This window comes from Sarcophilus harrisii, chromosome 1, assembly GCF_902635505.1.
Source record: "Sarcophilus harrisii chromosome 1, mSarHar1.11, whole genome shotgun sequence".
Lineage (NCBI taxonomy): Eukaryota > Metazoa > Chordata > Mammalia > Dasyuromorphia > Dasyuridae > Sarcophilus > Sarcophilus harrisii.
In genome coordinates, this window is record NC_045426.1 from 219,399,561 (window position 1) to 219,425,031 (window position 25,471).

Consider the following 25,471-nt stretch of genomic DNA (forward strand, 5'->3'; position numbering starts at 1 on the left):
TGATACCCAGGCTTTTTATCCCCAATTCAAAGAGACTATGACAATTAAGTAGTGGGATCAGTGCCTGTTGGTGAAGACAATGTTGAACAAACTTAGTTTGATGATACTTACATATAAGTAAGTATACTTATATACATATATATTATATTATTATATATTATATACATATAAGTATACATATAAGTAAGTATATATATATATACATATATATATATATACTATACATATATATATATATATACTAATGATACTTAAATATACTTACCGGTATATTTAAGTGCTATGTGGAGTGTAAAATACTAATACTATATACACACATATATATTTCTTGTTTCCCCTTATTATTAAATTTTATTTTAGTAGGGATATGTGTATATATTATTATTAAATTTCATCTTAGTAGGGATGTGAGTATATTAAATATGTGTCTGTATACACACACACACACACAAACACAAGACGTGGCTTCAAAAATACACTTCACAAGTACAAGATAATAGAGGAATGACTGACAACAGGTCATATAAAAAAGAAGTGAATAAATAAGAAAATGTTTATTAAATACTTAATGCTATTCAAAGACTATTCATTATAGTGGGGGAAGACAATATATAAAAGGAAGTGGAGAAATAATACAAAGAGTACAAATGCACCAGCACATTCAAAGTTGAGAAATATGTGATGGTCTGATTATGAACAAGATAAGGCAAAAATTCACTTATCAGAATCCAGGATTTTAAAAAAAAAACAGTTCTAAGTTCTGGTGGGAAAGGGAAGAAGATGGCTAAAGTAAAGTTTGAATGGTTTGGAGGAACTAACAGTTTTAGTAGACTTGCAAGCTCACTGATTCAATAGGCAAGAAAGCCAATAAAATCTTAGACTTCCCTAAAAGACTATAATATTTGAGACAAAGATACTTACCCATGTGTAGCTTTTTCTATAAACTCAAGATTATTGGGTTCAGTTTTTGCTACCACATTTTCTGAAGATCATTGATAAAGTGACAAATTATCCATGGAAGGGCAACCAAGATATCGAAGAAACATTAGTTCTCTCCATATGAAGAATGTTTTAAGACACTAAAGATATTTTGCCTCTAGTAGAAAAAATACAGAGGGAACACAATAACTTTCTTCAAATATTTGAAGCTCCATGTAGAAGAAAGATTTAATCTTTCTTGCTTTTACACCCAGAGGGCAGTACTAGTAGCAATTAGAACTACCTAATTGTTTCACCTAAGGTGAAATGGAATACACTAAGGATTTCCACCTCACTAGAGGTCATCAAGTAAAGACCAGATGATAATTTATGAGGTGTATTTTAGAAGAGATTTTTGTTAAACTATGTGCTGTCCTGGCCAACCTTTGTCCTTGTAACTGTCTTTCAGTAAGTCCTTAAACAATCATTTTAAAATCTCTTCAGACATGGTGCCTATTCTACCAAAATGGAAAGGCTTCAGGTATATTATTGGTAAGAGACTATCTGCTATCTAGAACTAGATAATACAAATGTTCGCAATCAAAAGATTGTCTACCGGATCACTCTTCTTTTAAACCTTGGCTATTCATTCAACAGAAAGAAAAAGAGGAAGGAAGGAAGGAAGGAAGGAAGGAAGGAAGGAAGGAAGGAAGGAAGGAAGGAAGGAAGGAAGAGAATTATGGGATGTAAGCCGATAAGCAACTGGCATACCAACATTTTTATGAATGAAGGAGAAAATATGTTTTTATTATTATATGTTAGATTGCATATTAAGAATATTATTGTGAAACATAGTTGTATGACATATAATGCATACATTAGGAATTATATTTTATATGTTATGAATGAACTTGGATGATGTGATAAATAATATATTTGTCATGTAGATGATATATTTGACTTCATGTGAGGATAGGTTGAAAGCACTAGAAATGTTTGCTTAGAGAAGAAAAGACTTAGAGGAGATGGAATATAATAGCTGCATTGGTAAGAATGTCACAGAAAAAAAAAACTGGACTCATTCTGCCTGCCCCTAGAAGACAGAACTAGTCACAATTAGGGGAAGTTACAGAGAAGCCAATTTAGATTCATTGTGAAAAAAAAACTTTCTAGCAGTTATATAGAATAAACATTGGGAGCAAGGAGTGAGTTCCCCTTCACTAAAAGTTTTTAAGTAGATCATTTTCAGGGATTCTTGATTTGAGTACAACATGGATTACCTGATCTCAAAGTTCCATCCAATTATTAAATTCTATTATCTAGAATCTTCTCTTGATTTGTTACATAAATGTGAGTTTTAAAGATGCTAACTTCAAAATGGAGCAGAAGTGATTAACTGAACTAAGTAATTAACTAAGTAATGTAGATAAACTAGGACAAGAAAGGAGAATCCAAAATATACAGAGATATGTATAGATATAGATATATAAAATAATATGCTAAAAGGGCAAAATATTAATGCACCCCAAGATAGAGAAAAATTGTTAACTCAATAGAAAAAAGAAATATTCTTCAAGAACTTTGCCAGCTCTCATTACTCTAATCTTGTGCTCACAAAGCAATCTGCACATCTCTAATTTGTTTTCCTAAGTAAATCTCCCAGGGACCAGAAAAAAAGTTCCTAGTTCTTATGCCAGGTATACCCCCATTGTATATGAACAAAATAGCATTCTTACTTAGAAAGCAGTTTCTTGGGACTGTAATTAGTAAGGATTAATCCTCTAGAGCCTAATCATTCTAGAGTGAATTTTTCAAAACAAGTTTCAGAAAGATTGTATCTTAGTCAGCCCTCTGCCTTCTCCTCTCCAAAGGAAATTTCATCCTTGATCACCTAATAGTTTTTTTTTTTGGGGGGGGGGGGGGTGTGAAGAGGTGGAGAGAGATGGAAAGGGTGGGGAGGGTGGAATGTATTCGAAGCCTCTTCCAAAGATTGAATCTGTGGGATGGGGTGGGAGGGGAAGGCTTAGCACAAAAATTGACTTGCATCAGAAAAGAGTCTAAATGAAGCAAATTCTCATCATAGAGTATAAGAAGAGAAAAGCAATTTGCCTAGGGTCAAGTGACTTCAGGGAATGCAATTTAAACCTGGAATTAGGGAAGCTAATATTGGAGAATGTAACCAAAGTGTCTGGTTTCATCTATAACTTGGGTTGAGAGGTAACCAAATACACAGGAGATAAAATAGATGAAAATTGTAAAAACTAGGTTTGTGGGTTCAAAGCCAAAATAAGATAGACTAAGTATCTATACTGTATACCTTTTAAATGTACTTAACTCTGAATTTACTTAACTCTAAATTACTTAATGTTAACAAATAAGGTTGGTTAACATTAATTTAACACGAGTTAAAATTCTTTTGTACCCTAAGTCATGTGTAGATAACACACTATAAAGGGGCTGAAATGAAAATATGGGCCTAGATTCTATTTTAAAATTGTTGTTTAAAAAAGAAAATTCCCCATAATTTCTTGAGGAAGTTGGCAGTAATGACCACTGAAGCTTCTGAGCATTCTCTAAATGTTTTAATCACTTTCTAAGCTACTCCATTCTTAACTGCTTCTCTGACTTTTTTTCTCCTTAGAGGATTACAGGTTCTCAATTCTCCCCCACAATCCAGTATTTTGGACAGTCATTGAGTGGGGGACATGATATCACCCAGGATGGACTTATGGATGTAGCTGTGGGGGCCAATGGACAAGTGCTGTTGCTCAGGTGAGAATTATGCATTTTCCTTGAGCAATTAAGATATTCTATCCCCAAATTCTCTTTTTTTCTACTATCTGCAACCCAGGAAACCTATTCCTTACACATTTTATGCTCCCAAATCTTTGTTTTTTCCCCATAGGGCCCAGCCAATACTGAGATTGGAAGTGCACATGCAATTTACCCCTAAAGAGGTGAGGAGGTCTGTGTTTGAGTGTCAAGAACAAAAGAAAACCAATCAAGAAGCTGGAGTTGCCAGAATTTGTCTCATGACCCATAAGCTATCAGAAGACCAACTAGGTAAGAATTAGTAATGGTACACTATGGCTTTCAAATTCAGTTCAACAAATACTAATTAAACACCTGCAGTGTATAAGGTGCTGAGCTTGGACCAAGAATTCAAAGATGAAAAATAACCCATTCCTTGTTCTCAAAGATCCATAATATAATTGGGATTGGAGGGGTCAGAGATGAAACAACACAGACTGATAGAAGAAGAAATCTACTCAAATTGATATAAGAAAAATAAAGAGGGAGAAATCTCTTTCATTTGAAGGGATCTGGGGAAATGTCATTAAGATGATGGCTCTTGAAATAAGCCTTGAAGGAACCATTTAGATTCAACAGGTGGAGAAATATTAATGTGTATTCTGCATAAAGGAAGACTTCCATGAAATCAGAGTAGAAAGAGGGATAATAAAATTGTGGAATAACTAAGGATAATTATCCAGTAAAACATTCAAGTCTTTGCTTGCCTATGAAGTCACTCTTATTCAGTTATTTCTAGTCATGTCTGACTCTTCATGATCTAATTTTTGGGGGTTTCTTGACAAAGATACTAGAGGCTTGCCATTTTCTTCTCTATTTCTACAGATGAAGAAACTGAGACAAATAGGGTTACTTGCCCAGGTTCACACTACTGGTGTGTCTGAGGCCAGATTTGAATTTAAGAAGATGAGTCTTCTTGACTTCAGTCCTGGCACTCTCTATGCTGTGCCACTTATTTGCCCTATCCTGATGAAGATCTATAGTCAAAACCATTCTTCCTGCTCAGGAGGAAATCAGAGAAGTAGTCTCAGACTAGCAGGAGAGGGAGGAGATTAAAGGGTCAGCTGGAGCTCTTCTATACATGAACTCCCTGAAAGCTATCACAGCATCAAGGAAATTTATGAATAAGAATCCATTCAAAAATCATAGCTAATGAATTCCTACCTATATGTTTACTTTTACTTGGCCAAACAGAGAATGCATTGATTTAAACAAGACTTAATCATAATCTTAAAATAAATTAAAAGAAAATTTTCTCCCATATGTACAGGGCTTCTACACTTTTTCACAGTTACTACACAACAAATAGGGAAGGATATAGATTCAGGATATACATTCAAATATGCAATGCATGGGAGTGAACACACCTGGGGAACACATATGGCCATGGAACACATATGGCCAGATACAGTCATAGGGAATACACATGGTTGGGGAACAATTGCCTCACTCCAGTACTACAAAGTTCATGTTAGTGGTGTCTTTTCTCTCTGCTGAGAGTCCTGGCTGAACTTCTTGCTTGGACATCTCTGCTGCTCTCTGCTATGCATCTTCACCTGTAACATAGTGACATCAATACTATTCTTGCTGCTGCTTGTTTTTGCTGTGTTGTTCCTTTCTGGAGTTGTCACAATTGCAGGTTTTCAGGGGTACTTTAGCTTAATGGGAGCTATTCTCTTTTGCCACCCGCAGATTTTCAGCTGTGCTGAGACTTTTCTATTGCAGGAAGGGTATTCTCTCATGTTTGAACTTTCATGTTTATGGTCCTAAGAGGATCTTTAAATATATATATATATATATATATATATATATATATATATATATATATATGTATATATCCATCCAGCTAGTTAGAGAAACTCTTAGATATGTTAAAGTCAGTCCTTTAAAACATTTTTCTTCAGTGACTGCTCTGGTAGTCTCAATCAGACCTCTCTCATAATCCAAAAATTCATTTTTATTCTTATTATATTCCTGGATTGAACACCTAGGTCAAGAACTGTCACAAGTATTCTACTTAGAAAAACTCAAAGGTTCTGGGTAGAACTGTGAAGAAGAAATTACTTTCAACACCTATATTGTTTTCCTGGTTGCCATAGAAATCAACTCAGGAAAAAATGAAAAGGGCCAAGTGAAACTGGTAAAGTTGGTGACCTTTCCAATTTATTGATGGGAAGGTCACCAACCTTACCAGCTTGACTTGGCCCTTTTCACTTTTTCTTCCTTCTCTCCCTGTTTTCTACTCTCCTCCATAAGAACTCAGGGCTCCACTCCAGCAGTATCAAATAAAGACTAGCTTCAGAAGAGTAGGGACAAATGACCAAAAGGTGTTACTTCCTGCAGCAGATGTTGCTAAGGTAAATATCTGCTCAGATGCTCACTTCATTGCCAATGACTTCCTTTCCTAATCAAAATGTGTGTGTGTGTACATGTATATGTATTTGGTCCAAATAAATCACTGACCTATAATGTAGCCAAGTAATCCTCATTTCCTTTTATCTTAATGGAGGACACTAGTCATCATTCCTTCCATTTCTACCTAGGTGAACTCCGGAGCACTGTGACATGTAACTTAGTTTTGGATCCTGGGCGTGTTACTTCTAGAGCCATCTTTGATGAGACGAAGAACCGCACAAGGGGGAAAGTTCTGACCATAGGCAAGGACAGAATCTGTGAGGAAGTGAAATTGTTGTTGCCGGTGAGCCTGGGGCAGGATAAGAGTATTCACCTACAAAAGAAAAACCATAAAGACAAAAGAATGAAACACTCATCCCTTTCCCTTTCCATGACCCTCCCTTATACTATCCCCAAAGTGATACTTCTAAAATGCTCAAGTCAATATTGCTGGACTTTTCTTTTGTACTTTCTCTCCCTCTCTGTTTAATCATAATTATTCATGTCCTCATCTTTTTCCCATCATTGTTGTTGTTGTTGTTATTAAATGATTCGGTCATGTCCCAATCTGTGATTCCATGAATTAGAACATATTGGGCCCTTCTATCCTCCATTATCTTCTATAGTCGGTCCAAGTATAGGTTTTAACTTCCATGTCTGCCAACATTAGATCCTAAGTTTTATATAGGATAATATATTTAACACTGGAAATGACTTTAGAAATCATCTTATCCAATACATTTATTTTACATATAAAGAAACTGAGGCCCAAAGAGACTAAGTGACTTGTCTTAAGCTAGTAAGTGGCAAAAGTAGGATTTGAAGCTGATTCCAAATATACTGCTCTTTCTACCATAGTGAGCTAAAATCTTTTTTAAAATAAATTTTAATTGATACCTTTTTTATACATCGCTGGAATTTCTTCTGGAAAACAATCTCATATAACATATACTATTTTTGTAAAGAGAAAGAGAAAAAATACAGCAAAATAATATGTTGAAGAATGGACCTCCTGCTTGTGGGGAGGAGAGGAATGGTGATATTTTATCATTTCTCTTCTTTGGAGCTATGCTTTGTAAATTTTTTGTCAAGATGTGTATTCTTTGTCATTGCAATTTTCATTTTTAATTGTATTGTTACTGTTCTCTTCATTTATTTTGTAGTCATGTATACCATTTTCTTGGCTCTGCTTACTTCACTTTGCATCCGAAGAGTATAAACCTTTCCAGGCTTCTCTGTATTCCTCGTATTTATCATTTCTTACAGCACAGTAATGTTCCATGACATTAACATGACATCTACTTTTGTTTCCAATTCTTCACAATTGTAATTCTGAAATTCTCCCTATCAGTCTCTTCTTTTTCCACCTTTCCTACTCTATACCTGCTCTTGGTCCTCAATCTAAATTTCAGTTCTTTCAACACTGTCTTTTCTCCCAGATTTTTTCACTCTGTTAAAGGCCTTATTTTTGGAAGCAAAAATTAGCATTATACATTCTTACAAAAGTATAAACAAAACTGACTGTCACCTCAAGGTGAATCTGGGTATCTTTGGTAGACTTGCTTTTAGTAGATATTTGTGGAACACTGAAATCAGTGCACGGGGACAACTTAACTAAATTTCCTAATGCTAATTCTTCCTCAGAACTGTGTAGACGATCCAGTGACTCCCCTCATCCTAAATTTCAATTTCTCTCTGGTGGGACAGCCCATTGCCTCAGCTGGGAATCTCCGACCTGTTCTAGCAGCCAACGCTCCAAAGCTCTTCACTGGAGCTGTGAGTTCTGGGATAGTGTTGCTGGGATCTGGGGAAGAGCAGGGATCTGAAAAGCAGAACCTTCCTTCATCTGGAATACAGCAGTATGCAGAATTCCTTTCTCTTGCAGTTTCCTTTCGAGAAGAACTGTGGCAATGATAGTATCTGTCAAGATGATCTCAGTATCACCGTTAGCTTCCTAAGGTAAGAAGGATTACTAATGCTGTTCTTTGTTCTCTTTAAAAATCTGATTCATTTCAAATATTCAGGCACTGTCAGGCTTTAACATTAATATTTTATTTTCACATCAAAAATGTTTATTTTGTATTTCAGTGAAAACAACAACACGAACACTATGAAATTTTGTAATGAGCTGCTAAATAACAGAACTGTCCTATACACATTTAATTGGCAGGAGATGCATGATCTTATTTAGTAATCATCCTTATACTTGCATTTTACACATAAACTGTTTAACAGAGGAAGAATATCACAAATGATTAAAAAAATTTTAAGATCTTTTATGTCTTTTTTTTTAATCATTCCTATGAACATCTACTTTGTTTCCAATTCTTTATAATTGTAATTCTGAAATTCTCCCAGATAATCTCCTTTCTTTCCCCTTTCCTACTCTATACCTGCTCTTGATCGTCCATCTAAATTTCAGTTCTTTCACCACTTCCTTTTCTCCCATGCTTTTTCACTCTACTCATTTGTGGTTTTGCATATTTACATGAAATAAACCTGCTGAAACCATCCAAAGCTTTTTTTTTTTTTCAATTGCTAAACTCTGGAGCACCATTTAATCTTGTAAGGTTTTTAAATGTTACTTGTTATCATGTGGGCTTCTTCCCAATCAAACCTTGTTCTTGCTTTTGCTTTTTCAAGATGTTTAATTGAAGTCAAATGGAAATCTTCCTTTTTTATCATCTGACGAGTCCTGGATGGTATCTATTAGGTGCTTCTTCAAGTTCAAATTCCCTGTATACTGTGATATTTGGTACCCTCTGAGGGATGATATATATATTTCTTTTTTCCAATCAAGAACAAAGTAGTGTCTTTTGTGGAGATTTCCTTAGAAGTGGCAGGCTGTGAAGCTTATATCTTAGCTATCCTATAAAAGGGCCATTGTTTCTCAAGGTATTCTCTTTCTTGTTAAAGTTTAGGCTTTAAGCTTTCTGTTTTTAAGACTTTGGAGAATATAGATGATTTTGAATTGTTAATTCCTCCAGTTCTACTATAATCAAAAGATTGTGGGGGTTTTATACATTTTTCAGTAATAGTTTTGTGTGTGTGTGTGAACATAAACAGCTTGTAACTCTGGAATTGTGTAACTGTTAATAGTGTTTTTTTTTTTTTTTTTTTTTTTTTTTATGTAATTGTTCTCTTTGGATTTCCCATAACATTGGCCTTTCAAATTTGTTTCTTCTTCATTGCCTGAATTTAAATAAACATAAGTATTACTTGATGAGGTTAACTTGGATTTGTACAAATATTTCTTAAAATTTCTGGTTGGACTTATTCTACACATAATAGAACTATGGCTCAGGTTTTTCCTTCACAGTCACTTTAAAAATGTTAACATGTTCTCTTCCTCCCACCTAGAAGCTTGATTTTCAAAGTAGCTTATTTTTAGTCTAGTGACCATGTAAGTTCAGAAACTTCTTTTTGAAACCAATTTTTTCTACTTGTGGCAGTTGCTTTAAATTGTGGTATTTCCACTTCCTTCTTAACAGTAGTTTTGTTATTCTTTCTGGTAAATTGTTAAATAGAAATTCTGTTAAACTTTGCTTTAAAACTTTTTCTTTGGAGCATTGCCTTTTATCTTTTCTCATCAATGATGATTTTCTTTTAGTATTATGAAAAGTGAAATATGTTCCTTCCAATTTTCTGGTTACTTCTATATTTCATCTGGATATTTCATCAATAATGTCTTGTGATATATTTCTTGGAAAAGTTTTGTAACTTGGCTTTTCTGAAGGCTTTTCTTTTTTCTTTTTTTTCTTTTTTTATTTTCAAAACACATGCATGGATAATTTTTCAACATGAACCACTGCAAAACCTTGTGTTCCAGTTTCCCCCCTTTCTCTCACGCCCTCCCCTAGATAGCAAATAATCCAATATATGTTAAACATGGTAGAAATACAAGTTAAATTTGATATATGCATACATATTTATATAATTATCTTGCTGCACAAGAAAAAGCAAGTCAAAAAGAAAAAAATGAGAGAAAATAAATGCAAGCAAATGACAACAAAAAGAGTGAAAATGCTTGTTGTTGTATATTGTGTTTATTGTATGGATCACAACAAAAATAGTTGTGATTCACACTCAGTTCCCACAGTCCTTTCTCTGGGTGTAGATGGCTCTCTTTATCACAATATCACTGGAAGTGGTATGAATCATCTCATTGTTGAAAAGAGCCACATCCATCAGAATCGATCATCATATATAATCTTGTTGTTGCCTGTATAATGATCTCCTGGTCCTGCTCATTTGACTTAGTATCAGTTCATCTAAGTTTCTCCAGGTCTCTCTGAAATCATCCTGCTGATCATTTCTTATAGAACAATAATATTCAATAACATTTATATGCCATAAATTATTCAGCCATTCTCCAACTAATGGGCATCTACTCAGTTTCCATTTTCTTGCCACTATAAAAAGGGCTGTCATAAACATTTTTTGCATATGTAGGTCCTTTTCCTTCCTTTAAGATCTCTTTGGGATATAAGCCTAGTAGAAACACTGCTGGATCAAAGGATATACACAGTTTGATAGCCCTTTGGGTATAGTTCCAAATTGCTCTCCAAAATAGTTGGATCACTTCACAACTCCACCAACAATATATTAGTGTCTCTGTTTTTCCACATTCCCTCCAACATTCATCATTATCTTTTCCTGTCATCTTAGCCAATCTGAGAGGTATATCAGACTTGTCTTAATTTGCATTTCTCTGATCAATAGTGATTGAGAGCACTTTTAGAAATGGTTTTAATATCTTCATCTGAAAATTGTCTGTTCATATTCTTTGACCATTTATCAACTGGAGAATGGCTTGAATTCTTATAAATTTGAATCAATTCTCTATATATTTTAGAAATGAAGCTTTTATCAGAACCTTTGAATATAAAAATATTTTCCTAGTTTATTACTTCCTTTCTAATCTTGCCTGCATTAATTTTGTTTGTATGAAAACTTTTTAACTTAATATGATCAAATTTATCTATTTTGTGTTCACTAATGAACTCCAGTTCTTATTTGGCCACAAATTCCTTCCTTCTACACAGATCTGAAAGGTAAACTATCCTTTGTTCTTCTAATTTGCTTATATCACTCTTTATGTCTAAATCATGAATCCATTTTGACCTTATCTTGGTATACGTTGTTAGGTGTGGGTCAATGCCTAGTTTCTGCCATACTAGTTTCCAATTTTCCCAGTAGTTTTTGTCAAATAGTGAGTTCTTGTTCCAAAGCTGGAGTTCGTCAAACACTCTGTTACTATAGTCATTGACTATTTTGTCCTATGAACTTAAACTATTCCACTGATTGACTACTCTGTTTCTTAGCCAGTACCAAATGGTTTTGATAACCACTGCTTTATAATATAGTTTAGGTCAGGGACAATGACATTTTCTTACACTCAGCCTATATAAATCTCATAGTAGGAAAGAAACTTTGGAATCTCACCCAGGAGGGAACACCTTGCCTGGGACCTTCCCACTCTGGGACCCTGAATGGCTGACTCAGGGGATTCCTCAGCCAATTCAGTTGTTGGTATTTCTCCAGAGTGGTGATGTTGTATGTTATTTGTTTCTTATATTGTCTTTATTCTTATAGTCTTATTTTATGACCAAAAAGGTTTTTTTTTCTTTCATTTTTACCTTTTTATGCTTCTCTTGAGTTCTATATTTGAAGATTAAATTTTCTATTCAGTTCTGTTCTTTTCATCAGAAATAGATGAAATTTGCCTGCTTCATTGATCCATTTTCCCCCCAAAAAAATGATGCTCAGTTTTACTGAATAATTGATTCTTGACTGCAATCCAAGTTCCTTTGATTTTCAGAATATCAAATTTCATGCCCTTTAAACTTTTAAAGTGGAAACTGGTAGGTCCTGGATAATCCTAATTGTACCTTCTCGATATTTGAATTGTTCTCTTCTGGATGCTTGCAATATTTTCTCCTTGATCTGATAATTCTGAAATTTAACTACGATTTTCCTTGGAGTTTTCATTTTGGAGTCTCAGAAGGTTATGGGTAAATTCTTTCAATGGCTATTTTACCCTCTGGGTCCAGGCAGTTTTACTTGATGATTTCCTGAAAGATGATGTCTAGGCTCTTTTTTTCATCATGTTTTTCAGGAAGTCGAATAATTCTTACATTGTCTCTTCTAAATCTATTTTCCAGGTCAATTGTTTTTCCAATGAGGTATTTTACATTTTCTTCTATTTTTTTCATTTTCTTTTTGTTTTGTTTGACTGATTCTCATTGGACTCACTTCCATTTGTTCAATTCTCATTTTTAGTGAATTATTTTCTTCAATTAGCTTTTTTTAATCTCTTTGCATTTGGCCGATTGAGGTGTTTTGTACATTGCATTTTTTTTCCATTTCACAAATTCTATTTTTCAACAAATTGTTTTCTTTTTCATACCTATTTTATAAGGAGTTATATGCTTTTTCAATTTCATCAAGTCTATTTTTAAGGAGTTTTCTTCAGATAATTTCTGGTTTTCCTTTTCCATACCCAGTTGCAAAGATCTTGTTTCCTTTCTCCATTTTTCTTCTAACTCTCTTTTAAGTACTTTTGAAATTCTTCCAAGAGAGCCTTGTGAAATGGGGATCAACTCATATCAATTTTGGGGGCTTCATCTGGAGCTGCTTTACCTTTAGAATCCTCAGGGTTTGAGGTCTGTTCTTCTCTTTCTCCATAAAAGCTATCTATGGTCAGAGTTATTTTTTACTTTTTTTGCTCATTTTTTAAAAGGTTGAGGTCTGTTCTTAAGGCAAGGAAGGGACAGCTTCTTTAGTTTGCCCTGGGACCGTTATTGCTGACTGACTTCTGGTGCTGGATAAGCAGGGCCAGGTCCTACATTCTTCCAAAGTTCAGTGGCTCACAATTTGCCTTTTGTATTTGCTTTGTGTGTCTTACAGCTAATCTGCTGATCTACTGGCTTATAACAAGTACAGGGTAAGTTAAGAGACTTGCAGTAGATTTCCTGGTGTGCTGATGCCATAATGCCCTGGTGGCCCAGCTCCTTCCCTACAGTTCCCTGTACTGTGGTCTAGGCTCAGCAGTCTCTCCCCCTGCTCAGTTAAAACAGACCTTTTCTGAAGTTCTTTCAAAATATCTTCTTCTGGAAATTTGTTGTACTCCAAATATCTGTGAGTTCTGTCACTCCAAAACCAGTTTAGAGACTTAATCTGCTGTTTATTTGAAGGAAGCTCAAAGGAGATCACATAGAGAAGTTTCTACTTTCTGCCATCTTGGCTCTGTCCCTCTGAAGATTTTTCTAGAAATTGATTTAGTCCTCTTAGATCTGAGCTTTAAAATGTTAATGGTTTGTTACTAATCAGTATTGATAATTTGCAACTATTTTTCTGTGAGTAGTCCTGTATTTGAAAGTCTTTCTATATAAGGTTTTGAGGACATTTGCTTTAAATCAAATTTTAAATTTATAGTTCACTTTCTGATATACTTGATAAAAGGTCTTCTGGATTGACTTAAAAGATTTTTCCTGTTAATTTCACTCTCTCTAGAAAGTTTCCTTCTAGATAATCATGTTTTACATCATGTAAAACTGGTGGGACAGTTTTAGTTCTATACAGATCCGGAACTCTGAAATTATTCCTCTTTGACAATCTTCTCTTTTTTTAACCTTTTCTACTCCCAAACCTGCTTTTGGTCCACAATATGAGCTTCAATTCTTCTAACACTTCCTGTCCTGGGGGGAAAGCCTGGGCACTTTTCACTTTACTCCAGCCTCATTTTCCTCCCAATTAAGCCTTGAGTTTTGATCATCCATTTCAATCTTGCCTTCCCCTTCGAATGCAAAATACTTGCCTCCTTGACTTTCTGTTTCTGAGTTCCTATATTCTTCTGTCTCTCAAGATGCTCAAATCTCCCTTAAAAAAGTGATTTGCTCTTGATCTTGCCATCTGCTCAGACTATTAATCTGTTCCTCTGCTTCTTGTCAGGGTCAAACTTCTCCAGAGAGTTATCTCTACTGGCCACCTCTTTTTCAGCCCCACCCACTAAAAACCCTTTATAAACAGATATCCATCTTTGCAACCTTATTGAAACTGTTTTTTTTTTTTTCAGTGTCATTAACAATTTATCCATTGCTAAAACTCTTACTGTCTTTGTTTTCTCTGACGTACTTGATATGGTTGGTAAGACCTTTTATCTTGATCTTATTGTTTCACATAGCTTTATAGCTAAAGGAGACTACAGAATATCATGGAAGAAAGCTGCTCTTAAGTTGAATGTACTTTACTTGAATACTACTTCAGATACTTACTAGCTGTATGACTATGGGTAAACCACTTAATCTCTCAGCCTCCATTTATAAATTTGTAAATTAATGAATGAATGAAAAAGAATAGTTGGTCAATCAGGAAGCATTTATTAAGTGCCAACTTTGGGCTACGTGCTTACTAAGCAAGAGATGCAAATAAAGGAGAAAGAAAGTTCCTTCTCTCAAAGACACAATGTGAAAAACAACTACAAAGATATATTGAAGATAATTAGTTGAGACCTGAAGGAAACCAAGAAAGTCAGGAGGTGGAGCTGAGGAAGAAGAGCATTTCAGGCACAGGGAAAAAAGAAGGTGCCCAGAATGTAGGGATGGGCTGTCATTCCAAAAACAGTTAGAAGGCCAGTATCATTAGATCACGGAGAATATATAAGTTAAGTTTGGAAGGTATAAGAAGCCTGGAAAGTAAAGGCTTTGAATGCCAAAAAGGATTTTATATTTGATTCTGGTAGTGATGAAAGGTCACTGGCGTCTATTGAATAGGGCAGGTTTGAAAGCTGAGCTGATAGGGAAGATGAAGTAAGGAGAGTCATGAAGAGCAACCAGAAGGCTATTCCAGTAATCCAAGTGTGAGAGGATGAGTGGCAATGTCAGAATAGGGTGTAAATAAAAGACGATAGGAAAGTAAAACCAGCAGGCTTGGCAATCATGGGGGGTGGAATGAGGGTAAAGAATTAAAGATAACAATTAGATTGCAAATTTGGGTGACTAGGAAGATGGAACTTTTCTCCAATACTGCCCAAAAAAGCTTTTGATCAGATGATTGAATGACAGCTTAAGATGACAGTCCCTGACCTCAAGTTCGCATTCTTAGTGAGAGAGACAATACATATAGAAGAGTCGTAACTAGGGAAGGTAACTTTGATGTGGAAATTTTGGGATGGCAAATGTGGTCATCAATAGATTAGTACACCTTTCCATGTGTAGTAATCCTGGCAGAGTAAATTTGATCAAGGCTCTAGAACTAGAGGGGAAGTAGGTAGGAAGGTTTGGTGGCAAGGCATTTGGCATAACTGTCAAGAAGATAGACAGGGACTAGAGAATGAGATGAAGCATGATTTCAGTCTATATAAAATAATGGACTAAGTAAGGGAGTCATTTACCAACCTGGACAGCAAGGATTTAGGATATAAATTCTGGAAATGAAAGAGTTCAAATTTTCAGGTCTGCTTGCCTCCCCCTCTCCAGTCCATCTTCTATCCAACCATCAAAGTGATTTTCCTAAACGGCAAGTGTGACTGTGTCATTTCCTTAGCTTAAAAATTCCAATTTATCCTATACACATATACATACATGTATACATACACACACATATGCACATATCAGCTTTAATAGAGATAATTAGATATACATTGTTTATACACAGTTGTTTTACATGTTGTCTTCCCCTAAGTTTTCAATTACTGCTCCCCTAATTTCTCTTGAAGCTTACAGACGCTGGTGGTGGGAAGCCTCCAAGATCTAAATGGGACAGTGACTGTGAGGAACCAGGGGGAAGATTCCTATGGGACCGTGGTGACTTTTTTATATCCTCCAGGACTTTCCTTTCGACGAGCATCAGGGGTTCAGGTAACTCAACTCTAAGTTAGTGTTGGTATTATCTAGTTTTTGCCCTCTACAGAGATCTCTGTCTCTGTGGTAAACTCAACTACCTCTGGTTTCCTTCCAATCCACAGAATCAGCCAAAGTATCTTTCCGTGGGATTGGTTTGTGTATCAGAAACAGCTGAGAATGAGAGTATAAGAAGCAGCCAGTGTAGTATTAATCACCCCATCTTTCGGGAAGGAAGTATGGTCAGTAATACCACCTTCATTTCCTTCTTCTTTCCCCTTTTTTTCCTACATTCTTTCCCTTTCAGTCTCTCCTCACTTTCCTCTTCTCTCCTTACTCAGATCAATTTTAATATAACATTTGATGTTTCCCCTATGGCATCCCTTGGAAATAAAATGGTCTTCAAAGCAAATGTGGTAAGGTAAGATTAATGTCCTTTAATGGAAAACCTTAGCTCCTGTTGATGGTAGTATTCTATCCTATGCTTATTGGATGTCCTTCTTCCCTCTCTTCTCTCCAGTGAGAATAGTGCATCTGTCACCAACAAGACTTCCCTCCAGTTGGAACTACCAGTGAAATATGCCATCTACCCAGTGATCAGCAGGTGCCAATTCCCTTCACTTCACTCTGCCCAGAGGACTTATTATGCCTTCCTACCATGCTAAGATCAATACATAATTGCAGAATGGGTCACAGGTCCTGCTAGTATTTCATACTCAGGTTGATAATTATCTCCCTGTCTTTTACTTTTACTGCTCCTTTACCCCATGTCTCTGGATTCTTCATTCTATAAGAGACTGTGTAATGCAATGTAATGAGTACTAGCTTTCCAATCAAAAGACTTGAATTTAAATAATGACTGCCATTTAATCATTTATGTTACTTTGAAAAAGGTCATTCAACTTTTCTGAAGCTACATTTCCTTGTTTCTAAAATGATGGGGCTGAATTAGAGGACCTATAAGTTCCCTTCCCATTCTAAATCTCTGATCCTATATTATCTTTCTTATTCATCATCCATTTGTGGTTTTATCTCCTCTGACACTCCAAATGTGATAAGCTCCAGAAGTCTCACTAATGCCAGGTTCTACATTGCTATTTCATTCATCTAGTCAACAAATATTTACATAAAGTATATATCTATATTATAGACAAATTCAATGGTGGTTAAGAAACAGCCTGTACCTTACAAGGGCTGAAAATCTAGTAGAACTGCTTCAAATCTTGTGTTATTTCCCATTTTTCTTCCATCAGCCATGAAGAATCTACAAAATATCTCAACTTCTCAACCTCAGAAGAGAAGAGCATCAGTGATCTGAAGCACAAATATCAAGTAGGGGAATGGTATAGAAGGCCATGATATCTAGGAAGAGTTGCAATTAGGAATTTTAACACCTGGGACAAATACATATATTGGGTGGGGGTAGAGTTGAGGTATAACTTTAATGACATGACCACTATTGTGCATGATTGTTAACTAGAGAAAGACTATTTTGGTCAATTGGAGGATAAACAACTGACAGGAACAGGGTTTTTGAAGGGAGTAGATGTTGATGTGGCACAAAAACATTATTTAATTTCTTGAGAGAATGAATAGATAATGGCATAGATAATGGCATCAGGAATCTGGACAAGAAAGAAAAATTTTCAAAGGAGGTGACTGCTGAGTGATGAAATTAGAGGGAGAGTCTAAAGCTGGCGGTGACGAACAAGGGGTTTGCCAACTCTTAATCTTGGCCTTGTGTGCTGAGAGAATGAACAACTAGTTTTAGAGATGATATCAAGAAATGTAATGTATTCGGGGAGAAATCAGGCTTTAGTAAACATCAGAAGAGGGAAGAACTATGCTGAAAAGATCTAAGATGAAAGGTATTTTGACAACAGTAAATTTTTCCAATGTATAATGAAAAGAATAGAGAGAGACTGGTAAGGGGAAGAGGTGGTTTAGAGGATTAGGACTGAATTGGATAGGAATTGGAGTATAAGGTAATAGGAGAAACTGTTTTTGAAAGTGGAAGTGGAGACAGTTCAACTTCTGATACAATCCCTGAAGAAGAGTTTGCCTGCCCCTTTCCCCTCTCCTCTCCAGAGTTTTCCTGTCATTAACTTCACTCTCTTACCCTCTCCTGGGACCACCTACTTCCCCCACCATAATCCCTGTAGCAGAACAAACTATTACATAATTAAGGTTCAAGCAAGGAGGTCTCCAAACTAAAGATGAGAGGAAACATCACTTTCCTTCATTCTAATCATGACACCTGGGACAAAGCCCAAACTATTTTACCCTAGTTACAATTCTACATCTGGGTCCTGAAATCTTGGAAATGAAGGAAGAGGTATCTTCCTAGAGACTATACTACTTGGTTTTAGAAAAGAGCGTGTAGGAGATCATAGAAACTGAACATTAAAATCCACATCCTCTCTGTATAGGTAAACAATCTAGGTCAACGGGATCTTGCCATCAAAATTGACTTCTGGGTCCCAATTGAGTTGAACAAGAAAAACATTTTGAAGAATGTTCAGATCATCCCTTCTCAGGTATTCCTATTCCCACATTTTTGCTGACATATTCCCACATCAAATGTAAAACTCTGACTTTTTGTTCTCCCACCTTGAAAGTATCTCTTAGATAAAATTCTTTTGGATAAAATTCCAGAGTTCTCTTCAAAGCTAATTAAGGATTTCAATCTAACCTCATCCTTGATGGTCTGTTTCTTTCCTTAGAATCTCTCATGTACCTCAGAAAAAAAAGATCCTAGTCACTCTAACTTCCTGGAACAGATTCGTAAAACTTCAGTAGTGGTAAGAAGGGACCCAAACTCCAGAAATACCTGCATATCAGCGCTCCAGAAGACCCATTGTTAAATTCAGATACTCTTACATCATATAGGAGCTAGTTACCTGATTTAGTTAGCTAATTTCAACTAGGCAAATGCACATAGGCAAATCACTTAATTTCCCCCAGCCTGTTTCTGGGGGAAAATCACTTCTAATTTACAGGATTATAAGGATTAAATGAGACAAGAGCAGTAAAGCGTTTTGCAAATATTAAAGTGCTACCTAAATGTTTGCTATTAATATTATAATTACTTAAAGTACCATATTGTATTTTCTGCTCTATCACCTTTCTTTCTCATCCATCACTCTTTTTTCCTAGAATTGCTCCATTGCTGTCTGCCAGAGATTTCGCTGTGACATCCCTTTCTTTAATGTTCAGGAAGAATTTACCTTCACCATTGAAGGCAAACTAAGTTTTAGCTGGGTCAAACAGGTATGTAGACATATGATGAACCAGCTGTTCTACCTCACAAGAATTAGATATATTTCCTATTATTTGTCTAAATTCAAAGAAGTCATTGTTTTAATCCTTCCCCCACTCTTCACTCTTTTCTCCACCATAGACAGAGAGTAACAATCTGTTGTTTACAAGCATGGCTGAAATTATTTTTGATGAGTCCAAATATGTTCTACTTCCAGAGCAGATGTTTATGACCAACAAGGTAATCTGTGTTTATGGGTTCATAGGATTATAGTCTTAAAACTGGAAAGGCCCTTAGAAGCCATCTAGTCCAGCTCCCTTTTTTAACATCTGAGAAAACTGAGGTCCAGAAAAGTGAAGTGACTTGTCCAATAGCACACAAGTTGCATAGCCAGAATTTGAACTCAGGTCCTCTAGCTCCCCTTCTAGCACTTTAACACTATGTTATGTAACAGAATATAAATATTCCAAGAGAGGAGGAGAACCTGGGTTTGGGAAGAATCCAATCTAGGGAACAATGCTCCTATATGCATCACATACAATGGGGTTTAGGAGTCCAAAACAGAGGAATTTTGCCTTGGGCTAGTAGATTGGATTTGAGAGGAATAAGGTTTCAATAAGAAACCCAGAATTTAGATCAAGAAGTCCTGAGTTTTGATTTAAAACAGATTTGGAAAAAGAAGGTTAAAAAAAATTTAATATGATTACTTTTGTTCATTGGAATTTCTTTTCCCTCAATGTCTTATCAACTGACATCCAGATAGAGACCAAAGTAGAACAATATGAGGTTCATTCTCCTGTTCCCCTCATTGTGGGCAGCAGCGTTGGGGGACTGGTACTTCTTGCACTCATCACGGCTGGATTGTACAAGGTGACATCCCTTACTCAACCCTTTATCTGCAACATTTTTCTCAGACTGAAGGGTTTTCTTCCTTTTGAGCATCTTTTTTTTTCCTATGTTGATCTTAATTCTCTAGATTTTGTACACAGCTGATTATTATAAAATAAAATAAATCTATTATTAATCACACCACTTCTCCTAAACACACCAAAGATAGGACCTCAGCTTCTATTTTTATTAATATAAATTTATTTTTGTTTGTCATATTCATGTAGTGCAAAAAATGTGGAAAGGGGACTAGCATTTTTTCTCTAGCTCCCAGATTGGGAGCCATCTTGTTTAACTTTACTTTATGAATCTTAATTTCAAGAAATATTTTTTCCATTTCTCTCCAAATCTACATTCTTACAATCCTCCAGATGACATTTATAAAATGATTTCCCCTTCAAATTCCTAGGCTTTATTACATGACCTGTATAGAATCACAAGATTATAACATCATAATAAGTATGATTTCAAAACAGCAAAAGCCTTATTTTAGAAAATTTAGAAATGGTGCTTATACCACTGCAAAGACTGCTATTGTTAGTAAACAAAACTCAGAAATTAGAAAACTAATCAATCTGTGAATAATTCAGTGAAATATATTTTAAAACTAAATTCAAGAATTGTCTTTAAGAAAAGAAAGAACATGCCTAACCCATAATAATTCAAATTAACCATTAGACTTCTGTCCAGTAAGACACTCTAAATTGATTCACTTATTATAGACTTAATTTCAAGAAAAACTAACTTCTATACAATTCACAACTACAAGAACTTATTCTATGATCACTAAATGATCAATTTCTGTCATTGAGCTTCTTCTCTTTCCTGACTATTATTACTACATTTTTGATGCTTGTATAAAAACAATCTTCATAATATTTGTAATACACAAAAGATACAGATATGAAATATGTAAAATACTTTCCCTTAAGTTGAGAACAAGTTCCCATATATTAACATACACTAAGTAAATAACTAACCAAAAACAACTCCTATTATATTCATTTAACACAAATTTATTCTTTCTTCCCTTTTTACATTCAACTCCATATTACCTTGTCTAAATTTCATTTACTTGGTTAATTTGTATGTCAAAAGCCTTTGCTAGTTCTGGATTAATTCATAAGGAAAAATTTAAAACTTTTTGCTTCAATGAAGAACCATTTTGTTTTTATGATGGATTATATTCAGTTTTGTAAGAGATCTGATTTGGGGACACAGATCAACTTCCTCTGCTTTTCACTATGTTATATTTTATCTACTATTTTGGTTTTTTGTCCTTTTTGATTTGTTTTGTGTCATTTGAAATAGATACTTCTTACTATATAACTTGCTTCCTCCTGGTTACTTAAAATACTTAGTTTCTTGACTGTGAAGCACTGGAACTTGACAACTACAGTTCTTTATGAGTTATATTTAAGATTCTTCTTGAGCAGTATTATGAGACTTCTAAAAAATTTCCCTTTGTCCTGTATTTACAACAATTATTGGCAATTGTCTTGCATTATCTGTTAGACTGTAGCATTTGGATTTTTTGTTTTTTCTGGTTTATAGAGATCTAAGATCTTCCACTTTTGACATTAAAAAAAAATACTGTTATTTGTCCCTCTGTCTCTTCCTTTTTTTATTCTGCCTGAATCATTCCATTATAGTCTATCACCTCACTAAGATTTTCCACTGGCTTTTTTTTTCTCAATTTAAATTCAACTTCTTCAATTATTTCTTTAATTATTTTATTTACAATCACATAGATGCCTTTATTTTTTATATTTTCATTATAAACCATGCTCTTAAAGAAAGTTCATTCTCTTTTTTAAAAGTAGTTATTTTTATCAACACTTTTTCTTTCATTTTGAAATTTTGCTATTTTTTATTTATTTATCATATATATTCATTATTTGGGGTTTCATTTGTGATTACTAATTTCTTTGATTTTTCTATTAGTTTTCTGTGATGGTTTTTGTTTGTTTGTTTTGTTTTATTTTGTTTGCTATTTCTTTTCCTTTGTTTCTTCATTGCTGTTCCAACATTTTATTTGGAACATTTGTCTTAGATACATCCATCTTGCAAAGTAATTTTCTTCTCTTTTCACTCTTTTTACTTCTCATCTCTCCTTTCTTCTCATACTGCTTTACTTAGTCTTTTTATAGTATTTCTATTCGTACTTTCCCACATTCTTGTCCTAGCTTTCTTTGTTTCGGTTTCATCTTATATTTCCACCTCTCTGGTTCTTCAAAATTTTCTCTTTCCTGGTTAGATCTCCACCATACTCCCCACCTCCTTGATTTATTTCTGATAAGAAAGTGAAAAAGAGGGAAATATCTAGGATTGTTGTCCCTTTATCACTAATTTTGTTTCTCTCCATCCCCACAGCTTGGATTCTTCAAACGCCAATATAAAGATATGATGAATAATCCTGAGGAAAGTGCACCTAATACCACCCCTCCTGAATAAGTGCTTCTTCTTTCACCTTCATTCAGCCTCTTCAGATAGAGACCTATAGACTTTTGTTTAAACAAATGGACCACTTCTCTTATTGCCCAGGGGCCAACTCACTTTTTTCTATCAGAAAAAGTACACACATATAAACTGTTGCAATTGGCAAAGCTGCTCCGGCAATATAATTTTTTTTTTTTTTGTAGTTCTCATATGTACACATAAATCTGTAATAGAAGATTACTATCTGTTTTTTTTTCCCCTTGAGTGGATGTCTGACCTTGGATATAGAACAGGGCATGACAAAGTCGGGTAAGAAGGGAGCATCTACTCTTTGTTTTAACTGGAAATAAAGAAAGGGAATTTTTTTTTCCTTTACCTATGTGAGTGTTTCTAGGAGAAGGCAAAAAAGCATTTGATAGAAAGAATGAAATGCCAATGTGAGACATATAAACATTTTAAAGGGGAGAGTTGCTTGGTTCCCTTTATGTATTACCATATGAAAGTAGGTGCTAAATAAATGCTTTGTTAGGAAGGTAGGAAAATACCTGGAACCCAAACATATTAGAAAGGTGGGAAAGTTGCCTGGGAAAAGAGCATCTCACTGTTATAAAGTATATTCAGGATTCTTGTGTAAAATAGAAGGGAACACTAAATTTGCGCCCATGATACTGCCCCAATACTTGTCCTGAGAAGAAAGATCCTTATTCACGCTATTTGGGATGAAGAGAACTACCCAAATTGACCACTCAGAGATCACTCATAAAAAGCAGAATTATTTATTAGAATCTCGAGAAGCTGACCCCATCCTGGTCTGTGAGCCGAAGATCACAGCAGGAGAGAGCCACTCCCTTGAAAATGCTCACAGTTTTTACACATTTTATACATTTTACACCCTCTATATGGTGTGATTGGTCACCTAAGTCTTTATTCCCATATTTGGTCAGAGGAATGTAGTAGATGTATAGCTTCCTCACCACGCATCCTCTTTTGGACAGTGGAATATAGTTATCTAAATCACATGCTTCCTAAACTGAGGCTTTTAAGGCTTTAGATAACAATCTCTGATCAATATGTGCTTGATGTATAAGTTCTTCACCTGTCCACACAATCCCCCCTATTATTCATAAAATACATATATATATATAAGAATTAACATTGTGGTTAAACTCAATTAACATCTCTACACATTGCTTGTTAATCTCCTCATACGGATCACCACCCTGCTACCACCTCCCATCCCTTTTTCTGTAAAATCATCATTTTAATGGCAGCCTCTATATGTAAGATTCTTGACAGTGATCTTTGAACTCTTCTTGCTACCAATGTAATTATACAGGGTAAACATAGTGGCAACAGAATAATGCCAGTGATTGCAATAAGTCCATACCATAAGAGCTGTTTCCACCAGCCACCATCGAACCAAGACCACCAGCTATTTGTGAAGAGAGGTTTCCAAACTTGTACAGGCACATGAACTATCCTGCAAATGCTCTTAGTCATTCTTTTACTACTTTTCCGTTTTCATCAATTTGCATACAACAGGGGGACAGGTTTTGTTTCTCACAGACCCCTCCTTCCTCTGCTAACAGATAATCTAAAACTAATCTATGTTATAAAACCACTTCCCTTGTCTGGGTGGCTTGGTTGGCTAATAGAGCAAGGACCTGAGCAATTTGGTCAGTTGTTACCTCTCAGACTGCTTGCAGTCAAATTAATCTGTTTACTATATATATTGGTGACCGATATCCCCAACCACCATCTTGGGCCCATGTCACCGGTCCATATTCCTTGATAATCTGTGCTGGGGACCAGGCATCTCCCCACCCATTAGCATCACCAGTTTGTCCTCATTACCCCCTAATGAATGCTGGTGGAAACAATTAAGCACAGACCCATCATTATAAACAATATTTAACTTGCTCCATCTGTTCTATGCTCACCACAGTCTATGATATCCACCCTCTCTGGTCAACATGTAAAGGTCCATTCACACTCAATCTCTCCATCCATGGCCCTGCACCTGTTTGATTTAGGCAATGCCCCAATAAGGTACCCCAGATCAATACCACTATCAAGATTTCACATGCACAGTTCATCAGTTCCTTTCCAATGTTTGTCTCAGCTTGTTCTCTGGATTCAGTTTGGAAGTCCGCACTTTGGAGCATCCCTTAATTCTGGTATGCTCAGTCCACCCTCTTTCCTGTGTAGCACTGCTATGTCTGATGTCAGGAGGATCTGGAACAGTCCTTCCCAGGTCAGGGTCAGCTTGTCTTCCTTCCACTTCCAAACCAGGACCCACTCTCCAAGCTAGGCCTTATGCACTGTGAATCCTAAGGGAGGAGTCTGAGCAATAAGCCCTTTTAGTTGTAAAGTTTTTGCAGTAACAACATGACGTATTTCCTTAAAAACAAATCCTTGGTCTCAAATATTGGATCCAAGGAAGAATTTTGAATCCCTTTTGGATAAGGGTGACCATGCAATAATTCATAAAGTGATAATCCCACATCCCTTTGGAGTTTTGCTCTAATTCTTAATAAGGCAAGGGGAAGGCACTTGGTCCAGGGCAATTGTGTCTCAGCCAATTTAGTCAGTTGCTGTTTAATTTCCTTATCCATCCTTTCCACTTTACCTGATGAGGGCGGATGCCATGGGGTATGTAAGTCCCAGGATATTTCTAGAGCTTGGGCACAGATAGGAGAATCTTAGCTGTGAAACGGGTACCTTGGTCCAAATCTATCCGCTCCACCAACCCATACTCTGGAATGATATGCTCAAGGAGGACTTTTACGACTGGTGAAGCAATTGCCTGGGCAAGGGGAAAGGCCTCCACACATGAGGTCAGATGGTCCACTACGACCAACAGGTATTTGATACGCCCCACTGATGCAGCTCAGTAAAGCCCACCTGAATGCTTTGGAAA

General features: G+C 35.6%; 1 protein-coding gene across 4 annotated transcripts in view; it reads left to right on the forward strand.

The window, feature by feature from the left end:
* Positions 1–22,926, forward strand: part of ITGAM (integrin subunit alpha M) — a 49,852-nt gene extending 26,926 nt beyond the window's left edge. For 3 of the 4 annotated variants that reach the window (XM_031937348.1, XM_031937362.1, XM_031937367.1), the window contains 16 exons: positions 3,560–3,690; positions 3,824–3,981; positions 6,273–6,427; positions 7,768–7,899; positions 8,009–8,082; positions 15,842–15,983; positions 16,091–16,207; positions 16,307–16,386; positions 16,486–16,569; positions 17,219–17,297; positions 18,395–18,502; positions 18,689–18,766; positions 19,122–19,235; positions 19,366–19,464; positions 19,984–20,094; positions 22,486–22,926. In XM_031937348.1, the coding sequence (XP_031793208.1) occupies positions 3,560–3,690; positions 3,824–3,981; positions 6,273–6,427; positions 7,768–7,899; positions 8,009–8,082; positions 15,842–15,983; positions 16,091–16,207; positions 16,307–16,386; positions 16,486–16,569; positions 17,219–17,297; positions 18,395–18,502; positions 18,689–18,766; positions 19,122–19,235; positions 19,366–19,464; positions 19,984–20,094; positions 22,486–22,566 (1,743 nt within the window). In that variant the 3' untranslated portion in view covers positions 22,567–22,926. The remainder of the gene's footprint in view (positions 1–3,559; positions 3,691–3,823; positions 3,982–6,272; positions 6,428–7,767; positions 7,900–8,008; positions 8,083–15,841; positions 15,984–16,090; positions 16,208–16,306; positions 16,387–16,485; positions 16,570–17,218; positions 17,298–18,394; positions 18,503–18,688; positions 18,767–19,121; positions 19,236–19,365; positions 19,465–19,983; positions 20,095–22,485) is intronic. The other variant, XM_031937355.1, reaches the window with a different exon arrangement.
* The last annotated feature ends 2,545 nt before the right edge of the window (positions 22,927–25,471 follow it).